The sequence below is a fragment of the Cicer arietinum genome, chromosome 1 (genome assembly GCF_000331145.2).
Source record: "Cicer arietinum cultivar CDC Frontier isolate Library 1 chromosome 1, Cicar.CDCFrontier_v2.0, whole genome shotgun sequence".
NCBI classification, from domain to species: Eukaryota; Viridiplantae; Streptophyta; class Magnoliopsida; order Fabales; family Fabaceae; genus Cicer; species Cicer arietinum.
In genome coordinates, this window is record NC_021160.2 from 14,936,600 (window position 1) to 14,947,369 (window position 10,770).

The window sequence follows — 10,770 nt, forward strand, 5'->3', positions numbered from 1 at the left end:
GCCATTCACTAAATCCAATTGACTGATAGCCCTATTAAATGACAACCCGTCGACATATAGGTCGGCTACATGCAAACCAAACAATGTGTTGGCAATAACAATCGTCTAACCAACACAACCAAGGCGAAGGGATACCTCTTAACAAGCCTGGTGTCAAATAGATCGGTGGACAAAAACATGAATGTCCGAGGATGACAATTGAATCCTAGCTATTGAAGGTTCGAGTCCTAACCACCACTGTCGCACATCCAAGTCGCCGACAACATGGGTCCTGACAGTCAGTGGTCAAGCCAACAGCTGCACAAGTCTTGATGGATTGAGTCTTGACATTATGATCAAATTGATAAACTAAAGATTGTTTTAATTCATCCATTATAATTCAAACCAAAATTTATCCAATTCTTCTATGTCCCTGATTTTAAATAATCTAATTTTAAGATGAAATGAAATTGGTTTTGAAATATTCAACAATTGAATTGATCTAGTATTAAAAAACAATGGCCAAAATTACAATTCTTATGCAGACTCAAGGCAAGTTAGAGAAAGTAATTTAGTTACTTGTTGATTGAAGAGAGTCTCGTTGGATACAACAGATTCATTGCGCACTAAAATTTTGCTTCCTATTTAATACAGCAAACAACTTCATATGACAGGTTGATGAACACGGTGACTATAATTACGAAAACGGTGTTAAATATTTTGACAACCTTTGGGAAGACTTCTGATGAAAGTTTGTGAAACTTTGTACCTTCTCTTACAATTTGTTTGATGTTCATTGGAGTTGAAATGAGCTATTCAATACTTGTGGCTGCTTCTTTTCAGTTTATGATGTTTTTCACAATGATCAGAACTTTTTTCACTTCTATGAGATGAATGCTTTCTTTTGTTCTGTTTGCTCATATCATGCTCGTGATGTTCACTACCCTCAGGTGTACCACGAAGTTTTTCTTCTATCCTTCTACTTCGACCATCCTTTTCAACATCAAAATCATCAGAAGAATATGCATGGTACCGATCATGACTAAAACTTATGTGATGCCTTTGAGAATCGGAATGGGTTGTTGATGAATACTTATGGCTACTCTTTTTATCCTCGAGCTGCCGTTGACGATTAGGATTATCTGATTTATATGAATGCTCATTTCTGCTCTTGTGTTTTACATGATAATCGGAAGGACCAGAATCCTTCTCATTAGCATAAGAATTTTCTTTTCTGCTATGTTTCCTCTTATGCTTTTGTGCATTCTTTCTACCTTGATCATCATCCCTGTCACTGTCAGAATCTTCAGATGAATATGAATGCTTATCACTACTCTTGTAATTTCCATTGTAACCATCAGGACCAGACTCCTCAGATGAAGACGAATGCCTCCGTTTACCATGTTTACTCCTACTGTGCCTAGGATGATCATAACCTTTGGGCGAAAGTGAATGCTCTCGTTTAGTCCTTCGACTTCGATCATTTCTGTCACTGTCAGAATCTTCTGAATTCTTGTGTCTGCTCTTCCCATGATCTTTTTCAGCGACAAAAGAGTCTGATGAACCTGGCCTTTTATAATCTCGCTTCTTTTTGTTTGCCTTAACCTTTTTCTTCTTAGATCTACTCTCTCCATCATCAGAAGATGCTTCGCTTTCTGAATGTACTAGCTGCTGCTTTTTGTGCTTCTTCTTTTTGAACTTTTTTGGTTTTTTGGATAAGTTGGTCAATAAATCAGGGATGTCGCCCATATTTAGAAAGCCTATAAAATCAGCAGTAATTAGTTATGGTTGATTCGAACAAACATCTAAGATGTTAACGTCAAGCATACAAACCACATTAAGAATAAGAGCTGGTAGCAGATACCTCCATATTCATCAAATATGTCCTCCTCGGCAACTATCTGCTGGTTGGGGTCATCTGGTTTAAACCCTCCACGCGGAGGGCTGATTCCTGGCTTCTGCTTGAGCTCCCATTTTAGAGGCTGCATCATTAGCAACAAAACAAAAAAAATCAATATCAAATATCACCTTTTGGGGGGAGAGGGGAATGAGTGTTATAGATGTTCATTGCATCTAGACTATATAATTTACACATGACAAGAACATACAGATTCAGTATCCAACAGCAAATTATCTTTTACGAGTTCTTACCTAATTGTTCATCCATATTGGAGCATATCTGGCTTTAATCTATTTTCTTCTATTCTATTTATCTCCACATCTATTTACTTCTATCTATTTTCTGTATAATAAACCAAAGTCAGTAACTGGACACACATGCCAAGCTCCATAGAAAAACTTTCCTGCTCAAAACCAATTTTCCATAGTGCTTCTTCTATTACTATATGCAAAATCATTGTTCCTGCTCAAAACTAAACCCTTGGGGCAACCTGTTTGCTATACTGCACAGGTCTTAAGCTTGTCACACTCATTCTTTAAGCACGAGTGTCTAAATTAGTTATTCCACAAAAAAGGAAATTCCACAGTCCAGGCAAAATCTCCCTCCATAATATTTTTGTTTTATCTTTCACAAAAGTAAAATAAGCTTACCCAAACACAAACTTATCAGAGAATGGGCATTGCTTGTACAATGATGAAGCAAAACTATAAAGGATAAAAAATACAAGGAACTACAGATATGAAGTATTTTTTCCCTTGGATTATACGAAAATAATAGCAGGAAGCAAGTTGAAAATAATCAATTGCTTACTTAAATTCTGCCACATTCAATTACTTGGTGCAAGTATATTCAGGTCCCAGTGATCTTATGTTAATTAGAGATTGCGAATGACATAGAGGAAGACGGACAGAAATGGAATTCTCAGTAAATGAGATCAGTTTGTGAACAGATGTAAGCCATCCCATTATGATATGAAGCATATTTTCTTATGAGGAAATCATTATAAGCAGTTAAGCACATTCTAATTTAGTTGCTTCAAGGTGTAACTGAGCTTAATAGTGTAATAACTATTTAATGGAAGTGTGATAAGACAACTACCAACTAACATTTACACTCAAAGAATTAACTAAGTAAATTTGTCGACAAAAAGACTATTTATAAAAAATTTAATTAAACCAAACTCTGCAGGCATAAGTGTATCAATCCACAATGTTATGGATTAAATTGTAAAATTTCTCAAACAATAAGTGAATAAAAAGAGTAACTGACCTCAGTAAGGTCTGTGTGAGCAAGAATAGCATTCAAAGGGTCATCTCTTTTCAATCTGTTTTCCTCGCTTGGCATTATAGCGTCCTTCAAGGGACATTCACGATCACCACTTTGGTGACCATAGTTCCCACATCTTAAACATTTAACATTGCGAATTTCAACTCCAAAAGGTTTTGCCCTAGCAGCAACTCCTGTTTCATGCCTAAAAACCATTCAGTTACTAAAAGTACAATTACATTCACAATAATTCATGGGGTTTCACAATAGCAATTTTAACTTCAAGACCACACTGTCATGTCAGAATATAGAGAATGGAGTTCCATTTTCCCAAATTCAATAATACAAGGTAAACAACCTGTGGTAATCAGGAAAAACTTTATCCCTACATATATCCCCAAAAAGGTATCTAGGATGCACCACATACAACAGAACTCAGTCACTTTCAAAACCTATATTGTGATTATCTATCTCCCTTTCATTATGCACAGATGATTACTCCCCTCCCTTTGCTCTCTATACAAGTTTGAAGTTGTTATTTGATTGGTAACTCCTAGTTTGTATATTTAGTTAGAGATAGACTATTATGTGTATATAAATAAGAAGAAAGGATTAGACAGGAGCAGCTAGTGATTTGAGTGAATTGGGACATTTGGGTATTTCAGAGGTGCAGACCCCCAACTTCTGTAACTCATACTGTTATCAAGGATTTCATTCCTAGTTCTTTCAAATAAATATGCTGCTTTCTATCAAATTGGTGCTGGAGATTCATCCAGAGAGAGAATACATGGTTTCAACAAGAATGAAAGCTAAGTTAGACACAATTGAGACGATAATCTCAAGCTGGAAAGAGAACCAAGACGGACTGAAGGCGCGATTGGCACCACAGGATGCTTGTCTCACATGGATAGAGCGAATGGTAAAATATTTTTTGACGCCATTAGTGGGCAAAAGGTTACCAAGAAGTTTAAAACAGAGATACCTAATGTATGAGTGTGATGAGGAAGGGCTGCCAAGCGGAGGAAATTGGAGACACCCGTCTTCGATTGAATGGACACATGGGGCAGGGCTAATAAGCTTGAATTGGGAAAGCCTACAATATTGCCATTGAAGACAACCCGTGAGGTAGAGACACGTCATCTGCAATTTCTCAATATTAAGGATCGAGAATCAGGAAACAGAAGCAAAGATGAAGGTGGAAAACAAGACAGCGAAAGAAAGTCAAGTGGAGAATATTTGTCAGCATTTTCTAGGTTGCAAGTTGGTCAATCCACAACCACCACAAAAACAAGCATAATCAAATTTGTAACGGAGGAGAGAAATGTCAGTCAAGCAATGTAGGAGCGCATTAGGGGGTCCTTTTGTGGGCACAATACAGTAATTGACCATGTGCACGGGTGATGGCACCAATACAGGGGTCAGGGTGTCGAAAATTGAAGAGCAAGTGACAGCCTTGAAGAGGTGGGTTTTACATGTCAATCTCAGACGACCTACCAACCGCCAGACATTGAGGGAAAATGGAGTTGTGCCTTCAGCATTTTCAGAAGTGGAAGAGAGTGGTCCAACTGTCACCTTGACGACAAGGTGAAACTTCAAGAACAGGGGTGGCTAGTCATTTGAATGAATTGAAGCCTTTATGTGTTCGGGAGGTGCAGATCCTCAAGGGATTCTTACCTAGTTCCTTGTAATAAAGATACATGTTTCTATCATTATGTTAACATGGATGTTCTTAAAAGCGCAGTGAAAGAATAGCATCCCCTTTTGAATATAGTACCTCCAGTAAGTTTAAACTTTCAGACCAAGATGTGATATTCATTAAATGATGACATATACCAATTAAAAGGGATTTGTGCAAGTTTTCGAAATAGATAAAAGGCAGAATAATTTAAATGAGGTGAACTTAATTTACTCTTTCCTTTTATCATTAATTAAGTTAAAGGGAAAAAAATAAAGGTTTTTGAAAAGAAATAGTCTACTCTACCCATTCAATATTACACAAGATCTAGAATACAATTCATGCTTATATTTATGAAGTCTCTACGATGGAACATTTTTCACCAACGATTCCAGTTTATCCTTACTTCATCTTTAATTCGTTATGAGCCACATTAAAAAAAACACAATAGCCAGCCAAGTGAGTCAGTCACAGTTTTAAGCTTGCCCCTGTGATCTGTTTGTCATACTCAACACTGACAACACACAATAGAGAAAAAACATCCACAATGGTGATCTCCTTGTGCTATAAAAAACTCTACTTCCAAGATCCTAGTATGATGGGCGAATTGGTTACAATAAATAACATGTATCTCTACAGAAAATGCAGCCAAATATGAGAGGAAAAACTCCTGACACCCAACACCAAGCAACCCAACTAATCAGAAATACAACAATAAAAACTTATCCTTGCAAGAAAAAAGATTACTAATTGACATACCTTGGCGCATTTTTAAGAACTTCGAATTCTTCTTCGGTTGGTAGAGCACGACCAAAAACATCTTTAGGCCTTGGTTTTTTCTTCTCTCCCTGCGGCGGCCTAGGAATTAAGTAATTCAAAAACGCATTCAATGACACCAAAAATGAAAACAAGTCACAAAGAAATTAGATTACTTTGAAGAAAGAAAAACAAAGCAAAGTGAGAGAGAATGTACAATGAAGAGGAAGGTCCATCGGGATTGGCTTGTGGAGGCTCCTTATTCATGGTGTCTTCTCTTTTCTTCTCATCATTCATCTCCGCAGCCTTGGCACTTTCGGGATTGTAACCAGGAGGACGAACATACATAAAACTAACAGCTTGCATAAGCTCCACCTACACTCACACACACACGAAACACAAATATGAACAAACAGATTGCAGCCCACAAGGGGAAACAAACTAAGAAGAAAGAGGTGAGGTGCAAAATGGAACCTTTTCCTTGTCCTTCTTGGAGATGAGAGCTGTTGTGCGATAAAACTCTTGCTCCTGGGCATACTGCAAAATGTAATAAAAGGGTTATGGAATTCGAACTGGAATTGGAATTGAAACTTGGTGGAAGAGAGGAAAGGTCCTTGCCTCACGAGCAACCTCTTCAGTTCGGCGTTGGCGCTCAGCATGTGTTTGCTCAGCAATCCACTTGCGGCGTTGGTTGGGGTAAGAGAGAGGATGCCATGGTTTTTGGTTGAGGAAATTGTGGCTCCACGCAGTGCCTGATTTGGTCTTATAATCAACCTCTCCTCCACCCTTATCATCAGAGAATCTCTTGCTCAGCCTCAAACCTCCTCCTTCCTCACCCTCCATCTTCTCTTTCTCCACACCACACCACAATGTCAATCAAACACCCCACTCAAGCAGTATAACCTTCAAATAAAATCCATCAAGAAAAACCATGAATCATCAATTTTCAGTAAAAGGGTCATTTTCACAAAATCCCACTGAAGAACCCAACTAACTTACTTTTCATATCAAATCAGTCAACATATACAACTTTAAATACATTATTGACCATATCATTAAATCCTACGCAAACAAAAACACTAAAAAACCATTCATGTCGAGAAAATCATCAATGGGGACTTTTGTCGAACAAGTGGTGTGCAATTAAACGTGAATGAAATAATTCTTCAACAATTACAAAACAAATATGTGAGCATAAACGAATTAAAATCATTGAAATGAGAAAACAAATAACCTAAAGTATTATTACATCAATCAATTGAATCGTCTATGAGTATCGTGTTTGATTGCACCTTGAAATTTTTTCGAATAATCCTCTCTCTCTCTCTCCAATCGTCCAATCGGGTATGCGGCAGGCGAATTGATTTTTTTTTTTTAATTTGGGTCAGTTGGGTTGTTGTGTGATATTGGGTTATGGATATGGATTACAAAATTGGTATGTTTACCCCCACAAATGGTAGTATACCCCCAATTTACTCATATTCTTGCATGAACGTATTACAAATAAGCTATCATAAGTTAGCTGATTTAACTAACAGTATACAATGAAGATAAAATGGGAAGAAAAAAAATGAAATGACATAAATTTATCAAGCAATTTATCAAAAAACGTAAGAAAATTTTTAAAAAATAATATAAATTCGTAAAAAAAAAAATAGTTATTAAAGAAAGTTACTAGCTTAAACTCGTAATGTGCTATAAACTTGTTTTTTTTTTTTTTTTAACAAATGAATTTTTATACATCACGCATAACCTTAAGTATTTAGCCTCACTTTTATATATATATATAAAAGTGAGGCTAAATACTTAAGGTTATGCGTGATGTATAAGAATTCATTTGTTAAAAAAAAAAAAAAAATTCAAAGCAATGGCCCTTGTTCTACAATTTCTTTTTTATTTTTGTTGCCTAATTATGTTTAACCCAAAATTTTTATAAAACTTTTTTTTTTTTTTTTTTTTAACAAATGAATTCTTATACATCACGCATAACCTTAAGTATTTAGCCTCACTTTTATATATATATATAAAAGTGAGGCTAGATGATTGGGTTTGTTACGCGTGACGTATAAGAGTTCCTTTGTTACAGAATATAGTGATTTTGGATGTATTTTTTTGTCGAAAATCACCATCTTCTATCCTTCAATTTAAATAAGTGATTTTCACATATATATAATATTTCTGTGTTTTTCTATTACTCTTTCGTTTTAGTGTGACGTTATTTTGTTCGTTATTTTAGTACGGTGTTTTTTATTTTCTCATTTTATTATGGTGTTTATTTCGTTTATATTAACAGATTAACTTTGATTTAGTGCTGACAGATTCAATCAATGATTTTAGAATGCAGATTTGGAGGTATGAGTATTTTAATCACTTTAACTTTATCAAATTTGTAGACATTTTATCATTTTGTGCTATTAACATGGATGTAATGAGTTTGATTGCAAATTCGTCATTTTTATCTTTAACAAAATTATTTTTATATCACTCAATCAATGTATTTTCTTAATTTTAATGAATGTATCAATCTTTTTAGTCAATTTTCTTTTTTTTTTTTGAAAAACATGTAATAAAAATTACAAATTTATGGTACTCATTTTTTTAAAATTATGTACTGTTATTCAAAAAATATGTACCATAATAAACGTTTATTTTACGGTCAACATGGAATTTAGCAGTTCGAACTCTCTTATGTTTTTACTAACTCACAAAATTAATCTTCTTATTTTAAAAGCGTGTTGATTATTCATTCAGATTTTTAACTAAAAAATGGTGGTTTGAGATATTTTTAATGACGTTGTATACAATCTCATGACTTAAAGTCATCAACATGCATTAATTATTTATATATTGTTAATTAAATTATAAAAAGTGAATAGTTTCATAAGTGAAAATTGAAATTATTATAGGGTTTTATTGCGGTTTTTATGAGTATTAATCATTTTATATTGTCATATCATATCGTTTAAAATACGTTAAATTATAAACAGAAAAAAAAAATTAGTTAAAAATGTAAGCGGTAAAGCAAGATTATTAGATTTTAAAATAGATGGACCATTTTACGAATTGGTGAAAATAGGGGACTAAAACTACAACTAAGCAAAAGAAAATTGTGAAGCAAATAATATAACTAAGGTCTATTGCAATTTTTGTCCTTCTACCTTTACCAATTCACAAAATTGTTTTTTCTATTTTAAAATCTTATAGTTTTGGTCTCTCCTTCGGAATTTTTAACTAAAAATGATGATTTAACATATTTTAAGTGATGTGACATACGATCTCATCGTGTAGAACCATTTAGATGCATTAATAACTTATATGCTATTAATTAAATTATAAAAATGAATAATTTTTGAAGTTGAAACATAAATTTTAAGATGATTTTATTGTAATTTTAGGGATATTAATCATTTAACATTATTATATCATATGTAGTGGTGGAAATATATCAGGACGATTGATAGATGCTTATTGTCTAACATACGACAGACCCATACCAGACTTTTTTAATGTAAGTCGAGGCAAAGCTTTTTTAAAAATTTATTAGCCAAAAATGTAGAACTAAGGATAATGAAAAAGATTTTTTGGCCTACCAGACCAACCTACTTAATTAAATATAAATAAAAAATTTATTACTATTATTATTATTTTAATATTAGGTTTTTTTTTTATATTAAATCATAAATTTGTTAATATTTTATGTATTTTCAACGTATTATTTTGCACCAATGTTTAAAATATTTAAAGGTATTATTTTAAAATAGAATTGGAATATGATATAATATAATGTTATATACTCTAAAAGATCATGTTAGATGTCAAAATAAAACTTAAGCTCGTTGTCATGTCAACGTAATCGTTTAGTTACAAAATCTTAGATGTTGATGGTGTAGATTTTTATAAAATAATACTGAAGTAGGCTTTTTAAATAGACTCTTTAACCTTGTTAGGCTTTGAAAAAGGTTTGACCTTAAAATTGGGTATTTGACAAGTGATAGGTCAAATTTAAGCCTAGCCTATTTACACTCCTAATCATATATTATGTCGTTTAAAATATATCACATCATAATTTTTTAGTTAAAAAATTTGAAGGATGAAAAAAAATATAAGATTTTAAAATAAGGAGATCAATTTTGAGAATTGGTAAAAATTGAGGACCAAAATTAAAATTGAGTCTATAATTAATGAAAAATATATTATCACATATAAAGATTTTTAATTCAACTTCTAATAATCTCTTTTTTCATGGATGACTCTAAAGCTTTGGCTTAGGCTTTGACATCAATCAAAACACCTAATCCTATCCAAGGGAAAACATACACTCATATATTCCCCATTTTCTATTATAACAAAACTTATTTAGAGGCTTCACAATAAGCTCGATGATTTTTTAGGAGATTGTTTCTTCTGAATTTGTACCAATGTGAGCAAATACTTAGATAACCTTGATAGAAATCTTCCCCCTTTGACATTATTAAAAAAATAAAAAATAAAAAATAAAGTAGTAGCATCGAAATGCTTTTACCAAAAGTCAAAGCGCATTACAATATCCAAAACAACATGTGCAAAAAAACTAGCTAAAAAATGAACAAAGGTTCACAGATGAAAGAAGATGTACCACATAGGAAATAACACAATAACCAGACATTTTAAAGTTACAGCAAATAAATCAAGCATTGTACAAAAACACTCTTTTAAGACAATTCAACAAACATACACTCAAACCAAGATAATATGCAAATGAAATGGATAGATGGAGAAGCTAATGATGAGACGCGACCCCAATTTTTGCAACATATGATAGTTTTCAGTACTCAAACCCACAAAATGCTACTGATTATATTGTTGAATATCCTCAAAACATTGTATATGCGAGCTTCAAATCCTTCAAACCATGGGGGAGCTACAACAGAATCATCATCTTTTTTATCTTCCATCTCAACATCAGGTGTAGGATCAAACTGAAGATAATCCATAAGAACCCATTGGTCATCTTTAGTTTGATAATGTTTCATTTTTTACAATGTTGTTGTAGTAAACCCATTATCCACAAAAGATCCAACAAGAATGTTTGTTTCAGAGGGAACATTAGGAGTCCAATACCCGAGACACTTGGATATGAATTCCATCAAGTGTATTGAATCTTTGCAAGTAATAATAAAACCGTTCGATTGAGTGTTGAACACATGGATGACAT

At 33.4% G+C, this 10,770-nt stretch overlaps 1 protein-coding gene across 4 annotated transcripts; it reads right to left on the reverse strand.

The window, feature by feature from the left end:
* Positions 1–536: 536 nt before the first annotated feature.
* Positions 537–7,014, reverse strand: LOC101511103 (uncharacterized zinc finger CCHC domain-containing protein At4g19190). 4 transcript variants are annotated; one of them, XM_004513391.4, is made up of 8 exons: positions 6,869–7,014; positions 6,195–6,479; positions 6,051–6,113; positions 5,794–5,951; positions 5,580–5,678; positions 3,149–3,350; positions 1,844–1,961; positions 537–1,739 (listed from the first exon to the last, which is right to left on the reverse strand). In XM_004513391.4, exons 2-8 carry the CDS (start codon positions 6,417–6,419, stop codon positions 796–798), a joined length of 1,809 nt encoding a protein of 602 aa, XP_004513448.1. In that variant the 5' UTR covers positions 6,420–6,479; positions 6,869–7,014; the 3' UTR covers positions 537–795. The 4 variants fall into 4 exon arrangements, with proteins under 4 accessions (XP_004513448.1, XP_004513447.1, XP_012574931.1 ...); XM_004513390.4 differs by having other exon boundaries at positions 6,826–6,984; XM_012719477.3 differs by having other exon boundaries at positions 6,811–6,963.
* Positions 7,015–10,770: the final 3,756 nt, after the last annotated feature.

What these genes read in the sequence shown, in the direction of transcription:
- LOC101511103 (XM_004513391.4), bottom strand. Translation starts at nt 6,419, where the DNA reads ATGGAGGGTGAGGAAGGAGGAGGTTTGAGGCTGAGCAAGAGATTCTCT. An exon ending in CCAAGAAGGACAAGGAAAAG is followed by an intron (nt 5,952 to 6,050) that starts GTTCCATTTTGC and finishes GTGTGAGTGTAG; the next exon opens with GTGGAGCTTATGCAAGCTGT. An exon ending in CATATTTGATGAATATGGAG is followed by an intron (nt 1,740 to 1,843) that starts GTATCTGCTACC and finishes CTGATTTTATAG; the next exon opens with GCTTTCTAAATATGGGCGAC.